Source organism: Malus domestica, chromosome 10, assembly GCF_042453785.1.
Source record: "Malus domestica chromosome 10, GDT2T_hap1".
Classification (NCBI taxonomy): Eukaryota; Viridiplantae; Streptophyta; class Magnoliopsida; order Rosales; family Rosaceae; genus Malus; species Malus domestica.
Genome location: NC_091670.1, coordinates 40021798 through 40045770, shown reverse-complemented (window position 1 = coordinate 40045770; position 23973 = coordinate 40021798). Strand labels below are relative to the sequence as shown.

At 42.5% G+C, this 23973-nt stretch overlaps 3 protein-coding genes across 3 annotated transcripts; 2 read left to right on the top strand and 1 right to left on the bottom strand.

Annotated features, from left to right (window-relative positions):
• Positions 1 to 6433: 6433 nt before the first annotated feature.
• On the bottom strand, positions 6434 to 6817 carry LOC108171916 (basic leucine zipper 25-like). The gene has a single exon (XM_017328705.1). It carries the CDS (start codon positions 6815 to 6817, stop codon positions 6434 to 6436), a length of 384 nt encoding a protein of 127 aa, XP_017184194.1.
• A 4324-nt stretch (positions 6818 to 11141) lies between these two features.
• On the top strand, positions 11142 to 15114 carry LOC103446422 (uncharacterized). The gene is made up of 5 exons (XM_008385529.4): positions 11142 to 11960; positions 12165 to 13113; positions 13198 to 13722; positions 13848 to 14309; positions 14585 to 15114. Exons 1-5 carry the CDS (start codon positions 11425 to 11427, stop codon positions 14879 to 14881), a joined length of 2769 nt encoding a protein of 922 aa, XP_008383751.1. The 5' UTR covers positions 11142 to 11424; the 3' UTR covers positions 14882 to 15114.
• Positions 15115 to 16222: 1108 nt separating this feature from the next.
• LOC103446421 (stem-specific protein TSJT1-like) lies at positions 16223 to 17784 on the top strand. Its single transcript, XM_008385528.4, has 4 exons — positions 16223 to 16538; positions 16796 to 17036; positions 17151 to 17271; positions 17376 to 17784. The coding sequence occupies exons 1-4, from the start codon at positions 16336 to 16338 to the stop codon at positions 17588 to 17590; spliced, it is 780 nt and encodes a 259-aa protein (XP_008383750.1). The 5' UTR covers positions 16223 to 16335; the 3' UTR covers positions 17591 to 17784.
• The last annotated feature ends 6189 nt before the right edge of the window (positions 17785 to 23973 follow it).

Sequence of the window (23973 nt, the reverse complement as noted above, 5' to 3'; positions counted from 1 at the left end):
CAATAAACAAACATGAGCTAAATCCATATATACATTCTCATAATTTTCAGTCGATTTTACAAATCCGTACATAAATCACCTTTCAATCTAATTTATTTTCACCTTCACCTCACTATGGAGTTTTGAAAATTAAGGTGAGATTTTCTGTTGAGATTATTGACTGTAGAACCCCATTTGACAATGTTTTAGGCCTCACTACTATAATTTTTCACTTATTTCTTTAGTTTGCAACTCAAATATTCTACTAATATACATTTATTGTTCAATAAACTGTAAAACTGCTTCCAAATTACTTATAAAATTTAACTTAATGCTCAGGAAAAATATTTTGTGAAAATAAAAAATTTGCATTTTTGTCAGAAAACGTGGATGTTAGGCGGGCTCGACACACGTGAAACGAGACGAACCATGACACACAAAATAACACAAGCCCTGTTCACAAGAAAAAAGGATAGGCTTCTGGCACGCAAAACTAGGCAAGCTTTGAGCACGTAAATTGAGGTGAGATACATCGCACAAATTGAGGCCAACCTTGCGCACGAAAAACAAGACTGGTTCTAGGCATGCCAAAACAATGTGGATTCCGTGGACACAAAAAGGGGCGGGTTTCTAACACGCAAAATGATGCAGACACCTCTGTGAACACGGAAAATTCCTGAAACGAAAGAGACAAGAACAACGTGCACAAACAAATATTTGTATTTGATGATTTTGGGTTACAATCTCTCTCTATTTTGATCCTCTGATTCGATCTCCGTAAGGTGTGTATTTGTGGATGTGTGATTGATCCAAAGGGCCGTTGGGCTTGATCTAAGGATGAACGTTCTTCAAGGGCCGTGGACTTGATCTTGAAGGTGGATTTGAGCGGATCTTCAAAGGGGCTTTTGGGCTTAATCTTTGAAGAACAGTGATGAACGGATCTCCAAGGGCTTTTGGGCTTGATCTTGAAGAACAGTGATGAACAGATCTTCAAGTGCTTTTGGGCTTAATCTTGAAGAACGGTTGGATGTGTGGATTTGTCGACGTTTGTTGATCCAAAGGGCCGTTGGGGCTTGATCTTGGATGAACGGATGATGAACGATGGTGCTTTCTTCAAGGGCCGTCGGGGCTTGATCTTGAATTGGTGGATGGTTGATCCAAGGGGCCGTTGGGGCTTGATCTTGGAAGAACGATGAACGAAGAATGAGGAACACTTTCTTCAAGGGCCGTCGGGGCTTGATCTTGAATTGGCGGATGATTGTTGATCCAAAGGGCCGTTGGGGCTTGATCTTAGGATGAACGATGAACGAAGAACGCTTTCTTGATTCTTCGGGGACCTGGATGCTTGAGAGCTTCGGAGTTTCAGAGCTTCGGAGCTTCAAGAGTTTTGCCTAATGATTTTGGTCCCCCCCCAAATGAATGAAATGGGCTTGTATTTATAGAATTTTCCAATGCCTAATTTTGAATATAATATTCCAGATGAAATAAGTCGTTTCTGCCAGGTGTTGACACGTGTCCTATTTGATGACTTTTCTAACTCATTTCAATTTTCGTTGAGCCACACGCTACGTGTAAAATTTATGTAATACATGAGCGTTGACACTTTGATTTATCGGTCAACATTTATTTACCAAAATTTCGATGTCTACAAATGCCCCCACTTCAAGGCACGTCGTATACATGTGCTTGTCACGTGTAGGAGATGCGTTTTGAAGTCCCTTATTGTAGATGTCGATCCAATGGCCATCGAGGCTTGATCTTGAATTGGGCTGGAGATTTCTTCAAGGGCCGTTGAGGCTGTCTTGAGATTTCTTCAAGGGCCGTCGAGGCTTGATCTTGAAGGTTGAAATTGGACCACAAGGAGTTTCATGTGGTAGATGATCCTTGGCTTTGGTAGTGGATGAATCGGCACGTATTTTGTTGCACTTGTTGACTTTCCACAGCTTTGATCTTGAACTGGATTGGAGGACTTTCTGGATTCCTCCAATTGTTGACTTTCCACAGCTTATTCTTGAACTGGGTTGGAGGATTTTCTGGTTTCCTCCAATTGTTGACTTTCCACAACTTATTCTTGAACTGGATTTGATTCAATGGTGGTAGACACTTGATCTTGAATCGGACTTGTGATTTTCTCAAGGGCCATCGAGGCTTAATCTTGAATTGGCTGGAAGCTTCTTCAAGGGCCGTTAAGGCTTGATTCTTGAAGGTTGACTCGAACACATGGCAAGCAGGCACGAGGTGAAGGTGACGACTTGTTGCTTTGTTCAATCTTTCTAATTCACACCTGAGCAGTTTGGTCAACGGTATGATCTTCAAGATTGATGGGCTCTTCTTCCAGTTGGTGACTTGATCTTTAAGGATTTGATTCAAGGGTGGTGAATCGGCACGTGCAGCCCACAACGCCTAGTAAGTCGACCCAAGAATTTGAGGGTCAAAACGAGTTCACCGTCCAGAGTGATTGTAACCCTGATGATATGAGATACTTTTGATTTTGAAGAAGTAGGGGATGACTCAGCACGTGCTTTGTTGCACTTGTCTCCACATGCTTCAAGGTATCATTTTCATTTCCTTTAATTGTTCCTCAGGCAGACGCGGCATCTTCTCGAGTTCTTCATCTCAGACTCCTTCTGCTGAGTTGACTGTGCATGCTGCATTCTTCTCTGCTTGTTTTTTCAGGCAGATGTGGCAGCTTCTCGAGTTCCTCAGTTCGGACTCCTTCTGCTGAGTTGACTGTGCAGACCGCATTCTTCTCTGCTTGTTTCTTCTGCACGTTGTCTCCACATGCTGCAAGGTATCATTTTCACTTGCCCTTATCTGTTCTTCAGACAGATGTGGCAGCTTATTTGGAAGTACAGCAGCAGTGGAAGACGAGTACTCGAGAGCAGTGCTAGGTAGGCAATCAGGGAAGGGTTCCAAGCAGTCGGTTCCTTACTCGAGTTTGAGTGGAGGTTCCGACATATTGTTTTCTTTATCCTTGTCTTTGTAGGTAAGAACAAGGACAAAGGAAATGACAGGGAGAACGCATGATATGAGATACTCTTGCTTTCTACCCTGGTGATATGAGATACTTTTGCTTTGGAGTCATTGGCTTGCAGAGGTACCCCAGGGAATAAGGAACACCGAGTGACCCGAGAGGCTTCGTTGGGAAGGCATTCTCGGATATGAAGAAAGGTTCTGTATGTCTGCCTTGCTATGAAGGGTGAAGGTGGACAGTTATAGGAAATTCTTTAGTACCTGTAGAAGTACTATTCTTTTACTCGTGTCGGCAACCAATGCGTGTTTGATCAGTATGGCTTCACGTGTTTTCTTCTTTATCAGAAATCTTCGACAAATTGTCCGTAATTTTCGTCAAGTTGAGTGTGCATGTGATAGGTGTTGACGAGGCTGAAAAAGATTGGCGCCTCTTCGATATCTGGGATCGGCGCTTCGACAAATTGCCCGCGATTTCCGCAAAGTTGAGTTTGCGCGTGACGGGTGCTGACGAGGCTGAAAAGACTGGCGCCTCTTCGATATCTGGGATTGGCGCTTTAACAAATTGCCCGTGATTTCCGCAAAGCTGAGTTTGCGTGTGACGGGTGCTAACGCGTCTGGAAAAGCAAGATGCCTCTCTGATTTCTGAGCTTCGCCGAGTGTAGAGGTTGCATGTGACAAGTGCGGACAAGTCTGGAAAGGAAGATCGCCCGTGTTTTTTGAGCAAGCCCAGCTTTTGAGAAAGCTAGCACCTCTTCGATTTTTGAATTGGCCTCTTCGATTTCTGAGCTTGCCTCTTCGATCTCTGAAATCCTGTCGAGTGCTGATTTTATAGAGGCACACGGTTCGTTTCAAAGCACACTTGAATTTTCGCTTGTGAAAACTCCCTTCTTGCACTTCTAAGATCTTGATTTGTCCGATCTCTTCTTTCTTCAACATTTTGAAAATGTCTGGACCTTCCGACCGTCGTTTTGACTTGAATCTTGGTGAAGAGGCAGTCCCGTCTTCTCCAGACAACATATGGCGCCCATCCTTCATATCCCCTACTGGTCCTCTTACTGTTGGGGATTCGGTGATGAAGAATGATATGACCGCTGCGGTGGTGGCCCGGAACCTTGTCACTCCTAAAGATAACAGACTACTTTCCAGGCGGTCTGATGAGTTGGCTGTTAAGGAGTCTCTGGCTCTTAGTGTGCAGTGTGCGGGTTCTGTGTCCAACATGGCCCAACGCCTATTTGCTCGAACTCGTCAAGTTGAATCGTTGGCGGCTGAAGTGATGAGTCTCAAACAGGAGATTAGAGGGCTCAAGCATGAGAATAAACAGTTGCACAAGCTCGCACACAACTATGCCACAAACATGAAGAGGAAAATTGACCAGATGCAGGAATCCGATGGTCAGATTTTACTTGATCATCGGAGGTTTGTGGGTTTGTTCCAACAACATTTGCCTTCGTCTTCTGGGGCTGCACCGCGTAATGAAGCTCCAAATGATCAACCTTTGGTGCCTCCTCTTCCTGGAGTTCCGCCGAGTGGTGTGGCTTCAAATAGTCAACCTCCGGTGCCTCTCATTTCTGGAGCCCTGCCGAGTGGTGAGGCGGCACCTGATCGTCCTTGAAGATCCCCTATTTGATTTGATTTTTTTGTTTGTTTTTTTTAAGGTATGTATAATGCAAATTTATGTAAAATTTCCAGAAAAATAAATAAAGTGGACTTCTATTTCTCTCAATGCATTTGTTTTATTGTTTTTTTTTTTTTTTTTTTTTGCTATATACATACATATATTATGTATGTATATATATATATATGTATATTTTTTTTTCACGTGGACTGATCCGCCATTCCAAAACCCTTCCCCTTTGCATGGTGCTAGCCACCAAGAATCCACCTTCTCTCCTTTTTTTATTTTTTATTATTATTTTTATTTTATATATATATATATATATATATTTTATTTATTTATTTATTTATTATTATTATTATTATTTATTTATTTTATTATTTTATTTTTTTTGCTTTCACATGGTGCTGATCCACCATTCCCCTTTTCTTTTCTTTTTTCACGTGGTGCCAGCCAGCACCACTTTGCTCCACCATCCCATTTTTTTAATATATATATATATATTTTTTTTGTATAAATGTTGATGATGGGTAGAGAAATTTGCAGGCAGCGGAGCAAGGAGGCCGAGAAGATGGTGCTTCGAGCTTCACGACCGGCTAGTCGTTTGACGGCAGTCGTTGAAGTTCTTTGCTATCATGGTGGTCATAGTGACGAGCTCGATGGAGACCAGGCGCTGTGGTGGAAGATGGGCAGAGAGGGCGGAGAGAAGAAGAATGAGGAGGGGCTGCATGTGCTGCTGAAGCTGATGGGCAGAAGGAGATGTCTTGCAAAGGAGGCAGGGGAAGAAGCTTCACCGTTTCCACCACTGAGCACAGCCACCGAGCATAGCCACTAAGCACCCATTGCCCCGCATGCCGTCCCAGAGGAAAGGATCACCAGCTATGCCGCTGCCACGTTGTCGACATTTTCAACTTCTCTGCAATCTTTCGCTAAAGTCTACCACGCCCGCAACGTCCTCATCGGCCAGAGTAATGAGTTTGAAGTGGAGGAGTTGCAGCGGAGGTGCGGCGCTGGACGATGAGCAGAGGGTAGATCATGGAGGAGATGGTGATCTTTTGGCTCTGTTCATGGGCTTTAGTGGAGAAGACGAGGGAGATCCAAGCGATGATGAAGAAAGGCAGGTTGCCAGAGATGGTTGCACACCACCGATCGCTGCGCTGCTACTGTCTGCTGCACCACATGTTTGCTACTGCTCATGACTGCTTGCGACTGTTGTGATGACCACTGCCGACTGGGATGACGGCTATCCACTGCTTGCTGGGATGATGGTTGCTCCCTGCTCGTTGTGACGACGACTCTCTCTTATGCCAATGGGATCCCAATCTTGTGGAAACAACTTCGTTCAAAATTTGGCATAGGAATGAAATGTGGGCGGTGGTGTAGGCGCGAGTGGAAGATTAATCTGTGAAGCAGCAATTTTTTTTTTTTTTTTTAATTTTAGCAGCTGGACCGTATAGTGCCGCCTTGACAATATTCGGAGTCAAATCTCTCTTACTCTGTGCAACAGTCACAAGTCTGAGTGCATTATAAAATTCTGGCCGACCAAGAAAACCAGTTTTGTTCTGATCAGCATGCATCCATATCTGAGCAACAACTGGTTTGGGCAAATTGGAACCCTGGAAGAAAGCGACGGCTTCAGCTCCACTGATCCTGCCATCTCCATCCAAATCTGCTATCCTGAAGCAGGCTTCCAGCTGATCCGCATACGGACCTGCCATTTTCCTCCGATCTCACACCAGATCACCACCACACAGAAAGAAACGATGGCAAGTCGAATCGAATGCGTGGGAACCAGAGGTTGGTACTTGTAGGCTGGATCGAAGAGATGACCGAGAGAGAGTAGTCTGCTGCGCAAGCCAGATCGAGCTATATCTTAAGAAATTCGCGGTACTGGTCCGAGTTAATCGGAGCCGTAGGAGCTGGATCCAACGCCGCCGGCGGAGGATGATTGAGCTGCTGAGGAGGTTGCAGTTGACGATGGCGATGACGATCGGGCTTCTTGATCTCAACTACCTCTTCGTCCACATCGTCGCGCTTCGACGTCGACGACTGAGACGCGACGGAGCAGGAAGCGGCGGACGAAACGGGAAATTGTTCGGCGACCGATTGGCGAGGAGTGGCGGCCGGGGTCGTGAACTCGTCGAGGAACTGCTCGAAGGCCCACTCCGACGTGCTCCGGTTCATCTCCGCCGGCGACGACAGAGCCCAAAACGTGTCGGAGGAGTCGTCCGCGGTGAACACTGAATGCATACTCTGTGCGGGCGTGAATGTCCGAAATATCCAATTTTTGGTTGGCTGCCGAGAGAGAAGGAAGGCTTGAAGATAAAAGTGGAGGCCCAGTCGACGAACTCAAAGCCCTCCTTCTTGGCCTGCAGCATCTGGGTTCTAGGGGATCAACGGCCACAACTTATTTGGACTTGAGTTGATGGATGTGGTTGTTGCTCATCACGATTTCAGGCCCCAATTAAATGATTGATGCACCTTCTAGACTTTCTAGCCCAAGAATTTTGATCCATCCACTTCCTTTTTATTTATTTTATATATATATATATATATTTTTTTTTTGTGAAACTGTAATTTTTTTTTTTGTAAATACATAATAACATATGTATTCATTTTTTTTGTAATAAAATTGACTCTGTTTAATAAAACATTTATTTTTTTATGTGACTGAACTTGAAATTGAATATTCAAGCTGCCTACGTACCCTTCCAAAGAAAGAGATCAAGTCAAAACGTAGTTCAAATACATACATATTTTTTGTTATTATTTTTTTTTCTTTTTTGTGCCGTTTGCAGTTTCAACTCATGCAGGCAAGGAGCGTTATGCCATGCAGTTTAGGCTCGTGCAGGCGAGGAGCTTTGGTTCGTGCAGTTTAGGCTCGTGCGAACAAGGAGCATTGTGCCATGCAGTTTAGGCTCATGCAGGCGAGGAGCCTTGTGTCTTGCAGTTTAGGCTCTTGCGGACAAGGAGCTTTGGTGAATTTGTCAAGCAATTTTGGAGAGGCGTTCCTCACAATCTTCATAGCAAGGAGCCTTGACCGAGTGATTGAAGAAGTCTTCGGGCAAGAAATCACGCATCGTGATGGGGATGGACGATCTATATGTCGAAATTTCATCATCTTCAACACGTTCACGTTGCTTTGAAGGTTGACAAGAGCTGCTTTGCCCCCTTTCCGATTGGCGGACTTGTGGAGGAGACGTATGCTTCTTGTGCAATTTCTTAGGAGTGACTTGAGTCCATCCTTCAATTTTGCTTGTCTTGGACGATGCCCCCAGCGGTTGAGGTGAAAACTTTGAGTCGGAAGAGCCAGAAGTGAAGGTGGTATAGTTTGACTTCGCCACTTCGTCAAGATCTAGCTCGATGATTCCTTTCTGAGCCAGCTTCATGATGAGATCTTTCAGCACGAAACATTTTTCTGTCGGATGACTGATGAAGCGGTGGAATTTATAGTATCTTGGACTGTCGGTACGATTCATCTCTTCCGGCCGTCTGCACTCAGGCAAATTGATCACCTTCTTGTCCAACAGGTCATCCAGCATGGCAACCACATCAGAGTCGGGGAATGGATAAGTCTTCTCCTCAAGCTCCTTCAAAGTGCGTCTACGCATCTCTTGATCATGAAAAGCTTCGTTTTGAATCGCCTTGCCTCGTGTAGGGATTTTGACGGGAGCTGTGTTGACTGTCATTGCTTCTTTGGTGGATTTCCATGTAGCCTTCTCCACCTTTGGCCCAAGAACTTTGTCGTTCTTGTAGTCGGCGATCGGTTCCTTCTTCCCATGATGGGCGATGCTCAACTCCATGTCATGGGCGCGAGTGGCCAATTCCTCGAAAGTCCGTGGTTTAATGCCTTGAAGGATGTATTGCAAACCCCATTGCATGCCTTGGATGCACATCTCGATTGAAGAGGTTTCCGAGAGCCTGTCTTTACAGTCGAGGCTTAGAGTGCGCCATCTGTTGATGTAGTCAATGACTGGCTCGTCCTTTCACTGCTTTGTGCTCGTTAGCTCTAGCATGCTCACAGTGCGACGGGTGCTGTAGAAGCGGTTGAGGAATTCCCGCTCTAATTGCTCCCAGCTGTTGATGGACTCAGGCTCTAGGTCCGTGTACCACTCAAAGGCATTTCCTTTCAGTGAGCGCACAAACTGCTTGGCGAGGTAGTCTCCCTCCATCCCCGCGTTGTTGCAAGTTTCGACGAAATGTGCAACGTGCTGCTTTGGGTTTCCTTTTCCATCAAACTGCATGAACTTTGGTGGTTGATAACCCCTTGGCATCTTTAGGGCATCAATCTTCTTGGAATAGGGCTTCGAGTAGAACAAGGAGGTATGTGAGCTCCCTTCGTACTGTGCCTTGATGGTGTTGGTGATCATCTCCTGCAGCTGCTGGATAGAAAGAGATCCCATGAGTGCCGCTGCTTGGTCTGGCTCCGGCTTCCCATCGATTTTCTTCACCGGGGGTTCTTCGTCTCCGCCAGCTCCTCCCTTTAGTGGATCATCCTCTGGGTCGGGTTTATCACCGTCTTGTGCCTCCAATCGGTTGACTAGTGCTGCAATTTGCAAGTCTTTTTCTTCCACAGTTCGGGTTAGCCTTGCGATTGCTTCATTCATTTGAGCCAGTTGCTCATCGATTGAAGTTGCTCCAATGGTCATGACTTGCATGGCTGAACTGTCGCTTGAATCGGCATCGGAGAGCATGGATTCAGAGTATTTCCTTGGGCTTTCCCCCCTTGGTGCCCTTAGTGAGGCTAAGGTGATCAAAGGCTCGTGCCTTGGGTGCTTTTGTTCCCTTGGCAGAGTTGATGCAGAGGTGAAAGAGGCGGCAGAAGTAGCTCTTGCCATGCTTCGAGTCGTGATGCCCAAAGTGACACCAGTTGCGACGAGGACGCTTTTGTTCTTTGCGCCGGTTGCGGGAACAGTTTGAGCCTTCCTTGATGCCATTAATTTTGGAAGCGCGCTTGAATTTCTTGAACGGAGAAAGAGATGAGAGGCAGAGATTGTCCCACTGGGCGTGCCAATTTGTGAACACGGAAAATTCCTGAAACGAAAGAGACAAGAACAACGTGCACAAACAAATATTTGTATTTGATGATTTTGGGTTACAATCTCTCTCTATTTTGATCCTCTGATTCGATCTCCGTAAGGTGTGTATTTGTGGATGTGTGATTGATCCAAAGGGCCGTTGGGCTTGATCTAAGGATGAACGTTCTTCAAGGGCCGTGGACTTGATCTTGAAGGTGGATTTGAGCGCATCTTCAAAGGGGCTTTTGGGCTTGATCTTTGAAGAACAGTGACGAACGGATCTCCAAGGGCTTTTGGGCTTGATCTTGAAGAACAGTGATGAACAGATCTTCAAGTGCTTTTGGGCTTAATCTTGAAGAACGGTTGGATGTGTGGATTTGTCGACGTTTGTTGATCCAAAGGGCCGTTGGGGCTTGATCTTGGATGAACGGATGATGAACGATGGTGCTTTCTTCAAGGGCCGTCGGGGCTTGATCTTGAATTGGTGGATGGTTGATCTAAGGGGCCGTTGGGGCTTGATCTTGGAAGAACGATGAACGAAGAATGAGGAACACTTTCTTCAAGGGCCGTCGGGGCTTGATCTTGAATTGGCGGATGATTGTTGATCCAAAGGGCCGTTGGGGCTTGATCTTAGGATGAACGATGAACGAAGAACGCTTTCTTGATTCTTCGGGGACCTGGATGCTTGAAAGCTTCGGAGTTTCAGAGTTTCGGAGCTTCAAGAGTTTTGCCTAATGATTTTGGTCCCCCCCCCCAAATGAATGAAATGGGCTTGTATTTATAGAATTTTCCAATGCCTAATTTTGAATATAATATTCCAGATGAAATAAGTCGTTTCTACCAGGTGTTGACACGTGTCCTATTTGATGACTTTTCTAACTCATTTCAATTTTCGTTGAGCCACACGCTACGTGTAAAATTTATGTAATACATGAGCGTTGACACTTTGATTTATCGGTCAACATTTATTTACCAAAATTTCGATGTCTACAACCTCACTTGAAAAGCGAGGCGAACCTAGGCACATAAGATGAGGCGGGCTCCGAGCATGCAAAACGAGGCAGATTTCTGGGTGCTCAGAAAACGAGTCGGGCTCCACATACAGAAAAATATATTTTGAAGAACATGAATATGATAGTTTCTCATTGTGGTATGAAAAATAAAAGAAAAATGTACAAAAATATTTCAAATTCTTGAGTCACGTGTGACTTTCTGGCACCCCCAAGAATTTGAATCATTTTTGTTAATTTTTCTTTTATTTCTCTTACCATTACGACAAACTATCATATTCATGTTCTTCAAAATATATTTTTTTGGTGTAAAATCTATTATAATTTGTATTAAACACTTGTAATCAACGATTTAAAACCTAAACTTAAAAGATATTTTAACCCATTTAAATTTTCTTTAATCTAAATTTAAACTACATATTAATAGAACCTTCTTTGTCAATCAAAAGTAGATGAAAAAACTATTTAACAAAATAAAATTTTGCTATTTTTTGTTTAAACCTCACCTACAAGTGATTTTAACATCTCTAATTAAAAAGAAAAAAAAATTTAAATATACACTATGTATACATTTTATCATCTCTATATTTTTCACTTATTTTTTTACTTTCGGCTTAAATATTGTACCAAATATACACTTGTATGCCAAAAATGAAGAGGGAAAAACGACATGTAGTTGGGAAAGGCAGAACGACCAAGCGACGTGCTTAAACACTGGCGCCACGCCGCTGCCAGAAGAGTCTGAATATTACCGTTTCTTTCCCTCCACAGTTTTCTTCCGAGCGGATAAAATGCAAAAACCCTTCGTCTCAAACCCACCAATTCCGCCATGTTCAACTCACTGAGTCAACTCGTTCCCTCACTCGCTCCTCTACCGCAATTCACCGCCAACCTCTTCTTGGCCCGAGCCCTCAAACCCACCGCCGCCGCCGCCACTGCCTCCTTCTCGCTCTCCAACTCGGCCGAGTCGCACTCCAGCCGACTCAGCCTCGCGCATTCCCTCCAATCCGAAACCCTAGAAACCCTAGAATGGGCCTCGGTCTGCAAGCAGCTCTCGGCGCTGGCGTCCACAGCCATGGGCTTCTCGACCGCGCAGAAGGCCCGGGTTCCAGTCGGCCGGACCAAGGAGGAGAGCCAGAAGCTTCTCGATCAGACGGCTGCCGCGGTGGATGCCATCGCGGCCGTCGGTTCTCCACCCTCGGATTTCTCGGCCATCGAGAACGTCTCGGATATCGTGAGCTCCGCCGTCTCAGGCAAATTGCTTACCATTAACGAGCTCTGCGCTGTGCGCAGGACGCTGACTGCCGCGAAGGGATTGTTCGAAAAAGTGAAGGGCTTGGATTTGGGTGCAGATTGTACGGACAGGTATCGGTTCTATTGAGCTTTCCTTGTCTATTATTTAAGTAATTAATTATTTTATTTTCGTTTTTATGAATATATTTGGGTTGAATTTTGAACACTGATTAGATTGGGTTTAGTGAAGTACTTAATTTTAGTGATAAATTGATAAAAATGTTAAGACAAATCAAATTTTTATGATTTATTTTTTGTTAAGTTGTACTTGAACAGGTACTTGCCCCTGATCGAAATACTCAAGGATTGTGATTTCCTAGTAGAGTTAGAGAAAACGATAGGAGTATGTATAGATTGCAAGCTTTCGATAATACTTGACACGGCTAGCGAAGACTTAGAGATCATTAGGTCAGAGAGGAAGAGGAACATGGAAAATCTGGATTCTTTGCTGAAGGAAGTGTCAACCCAGATTTTTAAATCGGGCGGCATTGATAGCCCTTTGGTGACTATGCGGAGGGCTAGGATGTGCGTTGGTGTTAGGGCCACGCACAAACATTTGCTTCCGGGTTGCATAGTTTTGGATGCTAGTAGTTCTGGAGCAACATACTTTGTGGAACCTAAAGAGGCGGTGGAGTTGAACAACATGGAAGTGAGGCTTTCGAATGCTGAGAGAGCTGAGGAAATCGGCATTTTGAGCTTCCTTACATCTGAAATTGCGAAATCGGAAGTACTGATAATGTATTTGTTAGATAAAGTTTTGGAAGTGGATCTTGCTTTTGCTAGAGCTGCTTATGCTCTGTGGATGAATGGGGTATGTCCAATTTTTAGTTCCAAGGACCTGTATTCTGGTGGGGCTGGTTTTCTGGCAGCTGTAGATATAGAAGGGCTGCAACATCCATTGCTCGTTGAGTCATCCTTAAAAAATTTGTCTGATGATTTTGCATCAAGAAATCCACTTTTCTCCAACAACGGAAATGGTGTAAAAATGATTTCTGGAAGTTTATCTGGTCGTACATCTGATTTTCCAGTGCCAATAGATATCAAAATTGGATGTGGAACCAGAGTGGTTGTAATCTCAGGACCTAATACTGGGGGGAAAACAGCTTCCATGAAAACTTTGGGCCTGGCATCTCTCATGTCGAAGGCTGGCATGTATCTGCCTGCTAAAAACCACCCAAGGCTTCCGTGGTTTGATCTTGTTCTGGCTGATATTGGAGATCATCAGGTAGTTGTTTACCTTAATTATGGCAGAAACTCCTAGGTTCTTTATGTTTTCATTTGTCTGACTATGGGTTTTTTTCGATTGAAGTCTCTTGAGCAAAATCTCTCAACTTTTAGTGGGCACATTTCACGGATTCGTAATATATTGGAAGTGGCCTCAAAAGAATCACTTGTCCTCATTGACGAAATTGGCAGTGGAACCGATCCTTCAGAAGGTGTGGCTCTTTCCGCCAGCATCTTGCTATATCTCAAAGATCGTGTTGACTTAGCCGTTGTGACTACTCACTATGCGGATTTAAGTCGCCTGAAAGAAAAGGATAATCAATTTGAAAATGCAGCCATGGAATTTTCTCCAGAAACCTTACAACCTACTTACCGGATCCTGTGGGGAAGTACTGGTGATTCAAATGCATTGAGTATTGCTAAATCCATCGGTTTCAATCAACACGTAATTGAGCATGCACAGAAATGGGTGCAGAGGTTAATGCCTGAAAAGCAACAGGAGCGAAAAGGTTTGCTATATCGGTCGTTAGTAGAGGAAAGAAACAGACTGGAAGCTCAGGCCAAAATGGCTGCATCTCTTCATTCAGATATCATGGACATTTATTGTGAGGTAAATTTAAGATCCATTATGAGGCTCCTTATTTTCTTGCAATTTTCCTGCTGCAACCATTTTTCTTTTTCTTGTTTTTGTGTGGCTCATTATGTCCTTACTTATTTGCTTTTGTTAAATTGAAGATTCACGACGAAGCAGAAGATCTTGAGTTGCGCAAGAGAGCTCTTATGGCAAAGGAAACACTACAGGTTCAGCAAGAAGTGCAGGCTGCAAAATCCCAAATGGAGACTGTGCTGAAGGAGTTTGATAACCGACTCAAAATTGCTGCTGCTGATCAATTGAATTTGCTGATTAGGAAATCAGAAGCTGCAATTGCATCTGTCGTTGAAGCTCACTCTCCTGAGGATGATCTGTTGGTTAGTGAGACATCTGCTACGTCATTTACACCCCGATTGGGAGAGCAAGTTTATTTGAAGAGACTGGGAGATAAGATAGCTACTGTAGCTGAAGCACCTGGAGATGATGGGACAGTCCTTGTACAATATGGTAAAATAAAGGTTCGCTTGAAGAAGAGCGATATTAGAGCTATCCCTAGCGCTGATAAGAATGCCACGCCTAGTTCTGTCCCACGTTTGAAGCAGCAGGTATATATCCCTTCTAATTGTTCCACATGCATGATTACAACTCGTCCCTGCCTCTATCTCTTTTGACTCCTCACACAAGTTCTAGACAAATTATTTGTTATGAATTGGTAATATTTGCTTGTGCCGACACAAATGTATACTCCTGTACAAAACTGGACTTGGACTTAACAGATGCAAGATGCTTTTTTAGCGCAGACGAACGTCTGTAATTGCGCTTCTGAGGGATACCATCGAACCCACTGATAGAATCTGATCATTTTGATTTGACATTGTAGGTTGGGCGGAGTCGTAATGGGGAAACCGAAGGTGGGGAGGTATCCTATGGGCCAGCGGTACAAACGTCAAAGAACACAGTGGATCTCCGTGGCATGAGGGTGGAGGAAGCTTCTTACCTCCTGGACATGGTCCTGTCTGGTAGAGAGTCTCAATCAGTTATCTTTGTCATACATGGAATGGGCACAGGGGTGGTTAAAGAGAGAGCACTTGAGATTTTGAAAAAACATCCACGAGTAGCCAAGTACGAACCGGAGAGCTCAACGAATTACGGTTGTACAGTTGCTTACATCAAGTAAAAACGATAGTCAACTGATCGGTTTTTGTTTTATGCCGGGTTGAAGTGTCCGCACACTTTTGTAAATCTTAATCTGCAATCTGCGATGGATATGGGTTACAGAAACCTGATCTTGAACATGAGACTCCGGCATATATTTTCCGGTCAGTTCATGGGGGATTGATTCCTTTTGGTTGATTGACTCTTTCCCACAAGCATTGATGTGAATACTATTGACACAATTTGGATTTCGTAGATGCTTTTCTTCCACCATAAAACACAAAAAGCACGAAACTTAAGGGACGTTTAATAACCATTTTGATTCTTTTTGGTTTAAGTTTTCATTTGAACTCGATGCATCTTTATGCGTGCGAAACATTGTGGACCTTAACCAAGTTTCTTCTTTAGGGACAAGGATTGTCTGCCCTCTCGTGCCCTCCTGTTTTGTGTGGTCACGGTTAAGTTACGTCAACATTTTATATTATTTTTTTATAGAGATAATAAGATAAAAATGAATAGTAATATAAAATGTTGACGTGGCTTAACCGTGACCATATGAATAGGAGGGCACGGCAGGGCACCGTAAGTGGGAGTGCAGACAATTCTTGTCCTTTCTTTAGTATGGAAGAGGTTCATTTCTGAATCCACTTTGTGGGAATTCCCACATCCTAACTGTTCATTGTATATCGTGCGTCAGTTTTTGTCAGGTACTATTTGTGTTCAATTTAAAAATAAAAAAAAGTTAAATAATTTTCAACCGCACGATGCACAATGAATAACTAAGATGTGAGGATCCTTAGGATTTCTACAATTTGAATTCAGATGAGATCCAAATCCCTTTAGTATGATGAAATTTGGTGTTCGATGGTCAGACCGTGTGTCTGACCCATCCACAAAGGAGTGAGGTTCTTTATGAACTTTTTCTCACTTCATATTTTTTATACAATATTTTTTAATGTTAATACAAGAATTAACGTGAAACTGAGACGTCAAAGAATCTATAGAGTCTCACTTTGAAAATTTCTCTTTAGCATTTCCATACAGAAAACTCATTTTTTTTTGCAAAGAGATCCAACAATTCACATGGTCTCACGGTCGAACACAAGAGTCACTCCTTGGATGGAGGAGAAAAAATTAAAATTTTAATTTGATACAAATCTCAAACTCCATGCAGAAGATGCTGAAGCCTGAAAGCATAAATCATTTTCTATTAATTTTTATCGGAATTTGCAATTTAACCATGAAAGATTGTAACGTCCACCACCAAGTAGAAGCCAAAATATTTTTGGCAATAATATGACTTGCCTTCTGCAGCATTCTCCACGTCTTTTAAAGCTGCCACATGCATATTCCCACGCAACACACGCACCAATCTTGTAAGCTAGCAAACTTGCTTTCTTCAGAATCTCAGATAAGCATTTGGGAAAAATAAACTACGATTCATAGCTCTGTGTCGTTGGAGGTTTAGCCGGAAAAATGTTGACGGCTTTTGAGAAAGCGGTCGGAAAACCGCCCGAGGAGCTGAGGGTTCCTTCGAATGTGGTGGAAAAGGCAAAGACCAGAGAGGAGATTTTGGAGATTTTCCAGTCGTCGTGTCCCGAGTCCACTGTTTACCACCTTTCTAATGGAAGTTTCATGGCTTTGTCACAGGACAATGAGAGTGTTCAGCCACACCCAAGGTATTAAGGGCTTGTTTGGTATGATTAAAAGCACTTTTTTGACAACTAAAAGCATTTATGGTTTCGTTTTTGGTTTCGTTTTTTGCACTTGTTTAGCTTCCAAATGGATTTTGATCAAGATCTGCAGGAAATAGCCGAGTTCTCACATCATATGATCCAGTCGTCTAGATCTTTTCTTGCACCGAAGTCTGCACGCAATATTGAAGCTCGAATTTCGCTACTTGATCAGTTTGTGTTACTTTTTTCTGTATTTGCAGGTGCATTGTTGTCCTAGACGATGTCTTCTGCATTTTTATAGGCACTTTGGAAAACACTTCTGACCTGAGACGGCACTACGGCCTTCCAAGACAAGCAACAGAAGCTATGGTCGTTGTTGAAGCCTATAAAGTCCTAAGAGATCGCGCACCCTACCCTCCGGATCAAGTCATCAAAGATCTACAAGGAAAATTCGCATTTATTCTCTTCGATGCTAGAACTGATACACTTTTTGCTGCCAGGGTGAGTTGTTTCCGAAATTACGTAATATAATTGAAACGTATGATTCGATCGTTTGACATGCTGAGGAAAACTTTAACGTTGTTTCTTCCACAATGCAACTTTTGCAAATGTTAGGACCGAGATGGAAGCGTGGAGCTTCACTGGGGAATGGCAGGTGATGGATCCCTAGTCTGCTCACACAATCTTGACATCATCATCGAGGCTTGTGGAAAATTTTGTTCACCTTTCCCTCCAGGTTAGTCCCAAAATCCAAATTGGCGACCCTCGTTTACCTTTCCCTGCCTGAATTTGCGGCAACTTGACCCGAAGCTAAGTAAATGGTTTTAAATGGTCTAACAGGTTGCATATTCACAAGTGGAAGTGGGTTGATGAGCTTTGTTCATCCAATGCACAAGGTAAGGGCAAGTAGGCGTGAAGACGACAATGGACAAGTTTGTGGAGTGACGTTTCAGGTGGATCTTTACACGCGAATCCCCAGCATTCCGCGCACTGGTAGTGCTTCAAATTGGGCCGACATAACTCTTGTCAAGGAGGAGAATAACATTCATCCCTGAGGCTGCCTGCTAACTACAATAAGTTGTATTTTCTAATTAACTGGTGAGTTTTAAACTAGACTATATAATAAAATAGAACAAGTTTAGTGGCTGCGCCATTATGTGATCTTATTGCCCTTTAGAGGTCTTAAATGCTTATATTTTAAGGTCAAATGCATTGTTCGTCACTGTGCTTAGACGCAGATCACATTTGATCACTGTGCTTCACTCTTAAATTTCAGTCCAATTTCTGAGTTTCGTCAATAGAATTCGCGTGCCTTACACTGTTAGGGCAAAACACATTTTTGGTCACAAGTTTTGGGGGTTTTATTGAGCTTTTGTGAAACATAGTACACAATGATGCTTATAAACACCAGATATATAAATAGCATATTATTATATATAGTTGAAGATCCTGGTATGCCTAGCCTGGTTGTGGAGCCATGGCAATGGCATCCATAACTTGTGGCGCCATGGCCAAGGCGTCCAGAACTTGCACTTGAGAAGACTTGGAATTGCGGTTGCTTTTATCAGTTGCGTCTTCCATTGTTCGTGTTTGTCCTCAATTTCATGGTAGTCATTTTGTTCATGGGCTTGCCTCCATATACGTATCGGTCTTTTTGAGGTTGTAAGTGTGGACATTGGAATCATCAGTGGACGGGATCCAAGAATCAGCCAACTCCTTTGAAGGTGGCTGCATGTAGGGCGATGAACCTGTGGGCATAATTGACCTCCATTATCACCACCTAAAACGAAATCAACAATTGGAAAACCATCACCCCTTCCAGCATCCCTTCCTCCAGCCTTTATACGAAGGCAACTAGCTCCTCGGCGATCCTGTTTCTGTTCGCCACCCAACCTTCTAGTCCTTCAGATTGGTCCGCCAAGGCGTTCTCCTCCTGTTTGTCCGAAGCCGGCAAGGGTATCTGGTTTTTCAACTACTGCTCTGTCCTTGCCAATCATGACCCTATGAGTATGAGCAGAACTTACTCCCCAACCCAAGCTAAGTAATAGCAAATACAAATAGGCTATGCATATGCATCCCCATTTTTTTGTGTTTTTGCCGCCAACTACTTTCTTTTGCCTACGTAGTACGTACCTTCTCCTCCTCCTCCTCCTCCTCCTCCTCCTCCTACGTAGTACGTACCAACAACAAGAACGAGAATTGGAATCATTTGGATTCTTTATTTTTATGCATTTACTAATACAAATGAAATTGAAGGTGCGATTTCCACCTTAAAATCCATAATCCAATGCTTGAAAATAGGGGGATAGTTGATCTGAATGCCTTTCACTACTTCTATAGACTGGACTTCATATATTTGAACCTAGTGTTGCTAGGTTTGTTCTCGTGACTACATGGTTTAATTTGAGGCACCAAGTTCAAACACTTGAAAAATAACCAAAGTTGTTTATAGTATCTTTAATTTTGTCTATCCCAATAGTCCATGGTGGCTTTGTGTACACTGCCGCCCTTGCACAAAGAGTAGTCTCGTTTTTAGATGTAAATTTTACGCAAATACTTACATATAGGAAATATAAATGTTGATGTTGCTCTAACCGATAAGAAAAACTTATATAACATGGATATATCGTCACGATGTACTCGTGTCATGTAAGTTGTTCTCCTAATTAATGCATGTAAATGAGAATATATAAATTTCAAAATTCATGTATTCAGTCACTGTTTAACTCTGTGTGCAGTCTCGGTCCAATTTCTAAAAGGGCTTGGGGCAAAACACATTTTTAGTCCCAAGTTTTGGGGGGTTTTTATTGAACTTTTGTGAAACACAGTATTACACCAGAGAGAGAGAGAGAGAGAGAGAGAGAGAGAGAGAGAGAGAGAGAGAGAGAGAGAGAGAGAGAGAGAGAGAGAGAGAGATATATATATATATTTAGATTATTATAGAGATCCTGGTCTGCCTAGCCTGATTGTGGAGCCATGGCAATGGCGTTCAGAACTTGTGGAGCTATGGCATCGATAACATGCGCTTGATGCGATTCAGAATTGCGGTTACTTTCATCTGTTGGCGTCTTCCATTGTTCATGTCCGTCTTCAATTTCATGGTTGCCATTTTGTTCATGGCTTTTGCTTGCCTCCCTGGATACATAGGTCGTTTTGAGATTGTTATGGTGAACACTGCCATAATGACCACCGCCTTCCCCACCGTTACTTTCACCACCTTCGCCGCCACAATTGCCACCTCCATAGCTTCCACCACATCCACTGCCTTGGTAACCACAGCTACCACCACCGTCTCTGCATCCATATCCACCGCCCTGGTCAGCACAACTACCACCACTTTCTCCGCATCCATATCCACCATCTTGGCCACCGCAACTACCACTGCCTTCACCACCACTACATCCACGGCCACCACAATTCCCCTCATCTCCGCCACCAAAACCTGGATTGGAACTAATACCACCTCCAATAATCCCGCCTCCTATCTGTCCACCAAATCCTCCTCCAATTATTCCTCCAAGCCCTCCCCCGATTTGTCCACCCAGCCCTCCTTCCATTTGTCCGCCAACCCCTCCTCCCATCTGTCCTCCACCAATGCCTCCTCCAATTATTCCTCCAAGCCCTCCCCCGATTTGTCCACCCAGCCCTCCTTCCATTTGTCCGCCAACCCCTCCTCCCATCTGTCCTCCACCAATGCCTCCTCCAATTTGTCCTCCAAGCCCTCCCCCCATTTGTCCGCCAAGCCCTCCTCCCATCTGACCGCCACCAAGCCCTCCTCCCATTTGTCCGCCAAGCCCTCCTCCTATTTGCCCTCCAAGCCCTCCTCCCATCTGTCCGCCAAGCCCCCCTCCCATCTGCCCATCAAGCCCCCTCCCATTTGTCGGCCAAGCCCTCCTCCAATTTGTCGGAAGCCAAGGGAATCTGGTTTTATCAACTAGTAAAGCTTTATCCTCGCCAATATTAATTGCCCTGTGAGCAGAGCTCACTCCCCAGCAAAGTAACAGCAAATAAGCTACGGATGCCCATTTTTTAGGTGTTGTCATCTTTAGCAACTTATTTTCTTTTGCCTATGATCTTCATGTTTAGGGTTTATATATAGTCAAGTCTGCATGCAGATCAGTATGTCCTAGTGAAAATGGCATAAAAAGGCAGTTTGTTGAGCAAAGCTACGGGAAGCAAGCAAATGAAGATGTATTTGGTTAGGGAAACCAGGGCAGCATGGTGTTTACGTGATCAAAGAATTTGTAACTGTTTTGAACTAATACTATTTGGGTAATGCTAGGAAGACTAAATTTGCAAACTAAATGATGTGTCACTAATAGGAATAAACACGTTTATCAACGTTTAAATAATAAACCAATTATCAACTTCTATGTCCTTTATGCCATCTCCAACTGAAGAGTCCAAAGGGTCAGAGGGCTTAAAATAGCCCGAAAATCATCTGAAAGCAAGGGTTAGGCCAAATGACTCGTGGGCCCCATTGGACAAAAAATGGCCAAAGGGCCAATCGGCTGGCTGAACCCAATCAACCAGCTAGCCCCTGGCTGAGCCACAAATTTGAATGCAACGGCTAACTAACATCAGCTAGCCATTATATATATATATATTTTTTTTTTACAGTTTTTTTTTGGGCCAATTTTTTTTTTTTAAATGTTTAATTATAGGCCCAAATGTGATTTGTTCAAAGCTGGGCATTGAGATGTGGCTTTTATAAACATGTTTGGTTACTCAAATCTCTCCCACAGCCGATGTGGGACTCTCCCACCCACTTCCATTTTATTTTTCCTACTTCCTCTCCCGCAGCCCATGTGGGACTCTCCCACCTACTTCCCTTTTTTTTATTTTTTTTATTTTTTTATTTTTATACTCTAAATAAAACCTCTCACACTTGACTTGAAATATATAAGTTGTATTTTTTTTTTTAAATTTTACATGTAGTTATTAAATTCAAGTTGTAGTTTTTAAATTTAAGTTGTTGTAGTTTTTAAATTTAAATAATAAATTATGTGTGGCTCTCGATTGGAGATGATTTTTTGTGACAGGGCTAAAATGAGCCATATGGCCATTTGGCCCTCGGTTGGAGAGAGTAAGAAATATGGCATTGTACTGTTCATTAAAATATTAATTTCTTGGAGGGCCAGAGAGGGCTAAAACGAGTCATTTGGCCAGCCTTCGGTTGGAAATAGTCTTAGTTTTCAAAACTTTATCTACAAATTTAGTCTCCCTAATATTACCCCTAATATTTAACAATAAAAATAAAATAAAAGCTGCAAACCTGAGTACAACGATTAAGTTGGCTAAAGCGGTGTTATTTTGCTATGTACTCAAGTTCAAATTTACTTTTTTATTGTTTAGAGTAAATTAGATTATGTTGGAATAAGGAAAAAAAAACCGAATTTAATTGATAATTTCTGCATGCAAGTAGGGTTTATGCGTAACAGTGGAAGTAAGAAAGCCTAGAAATGGCCTAATAAAACCTAATTGAAATTAACGATCCGCTTACATTGATAATTACCAATCAAATAATTCAGTAGGTAGTTAAATTATCTAATGAATACAAGAATTAACAGGTAATGACCGTGAAAGGAGAATTGAAATCAAAAGAAAAGAGAATTTGGTCGCGTCGACAGTTTTTTAGCAAAGGGTAATTCTATTAATACCCCACAATCTTGTGAAGGCACCCCACACCTTCATTTTTTCACTTAAATCTCCTCCTTTACCCCTACTTAATCTATATCTATATAAATATTTATAAAGTGAGAAGGATAAAAAGGTGAAACATTTAAAATGCCAAAAATTGTCCTTTAAGAATTCTAAAAATTACAATTGAACCATAAGAATTTAAAGTAATTCACCACATTTTAATTTTGAATGAATTTTAAATTTAAAACTTTAATTAAAAAAAAACTCCCATGTTAGTGGGTGATTTCATGGTTTTGCTTTTCTTTTTCACTTTTTTTTTTGAATAATTTTTTAATAAAAATATGAAATAGTTATTTAAAAAAAAATTAAACGACATAATCTAATATAAAAAGGCCAATTGCGTGTGGCAAGAGGCTAGTTTAAGTTAATAGACAAAGAGAAAACCCCGGTCACCTAACTATTCCTTACCGGCATCAACACCTCATGCAAACATAGGTAAAAAAGCCCAACGAGTTGTAATTTCTCATCAGGATAGCACAACTCTCTCTCTATTACATTTGCATCTGATACTTTGGAAGAAATGTCTCTTTTTATTTTTTTATTTTTATGTTCTTTTGAAGGTGAGAGACAAAGAGGGGCGACAATGGGGTGGCTTGTGCCGGACGATGACTTCGACGACGAAGGTGATAAAGGTAAAGGTGTATCTGGGTTGATGAGTTGAAATGTTGGATTGTAACCAAATAAATGGGAGTTTCCAGCTGATGTTTATGGAGGTAATCTGATATACTTGGTTGTCGAATTCGGGCTGCTGAGTGTGCTTTTTGTTTTTTGGAATAGGGGTGTGGGGAGTGGGGTGACTTCAAAAGAATGAGGGACAAAACTGAAATTTTTGAGAAATTTTTTTAATGTGGGGTGTGTTTATAAAATTGTGGGGGTGTGTATAAAATAACCCTTTAGTAAATTAGGAGGGTGTTTTAATGCCCCTTAGCCCCCATCTCTTCTTTATTGTTTGTGATTTTTTTTTTTTTTTTTTTTTTTTGCAGGGGTTTGTGATTGGGGTTTGGAAGTGGTGATTCTCCAATGGTGTGATGTTTTCATTGAAGAAATCTGGTTGAGATTGTTCTCTTGTTGCGGGTTTGAAATTTTGATGTTGCAATGCCTTTGTCGAATCCAACGCAGTGTCGATTTTCTTAGGGCAACTACCCTTGTGGCTTATGGCGAGGTGGAAGTGGCGGCAGTGGTGGCGCCACCAAATGCATTTTGCCTTTGCGGGATAAGGATTAGGGTTCTCTTTTTCGTTTTTTTTTTTTTTTTGTTGAATGAGCTTATTGACTATCCTCGATTTTTATTGGGCAATTTGATGTAATATGTATTGGGTCTTTCTCATTTAATGAAATTTATATTGTTTTCAACTAGAAAGGAGAGCGTGCGTTATGCGAGAAAACCTAGGTCACGCGTAAAGGCGTACACCATTCTCTGCCCTCCTTTCACTAGTGTGGGGCCCATTATACAGATAATATTTAAGTACTTATTAGTGAGTACTCTATATACTCACTTTTTAATTCTAGTCTAATGATATTTTAACACATGTTTTATTTCTATAACACTAATACTATTGCTGCATTAGATACTAGAATGAGTCATAACTAATATAGTCTTCAAAGAAAACATTGGTGGCATATAAACTTTTATGTGTAGTTGAAACATAATACGGTATACCATGTGTTATAATATTATGACACGTGATGTACTACGTTGTGTTCTAGAAATATTAAAAAATCTCTCGTCAACCAAT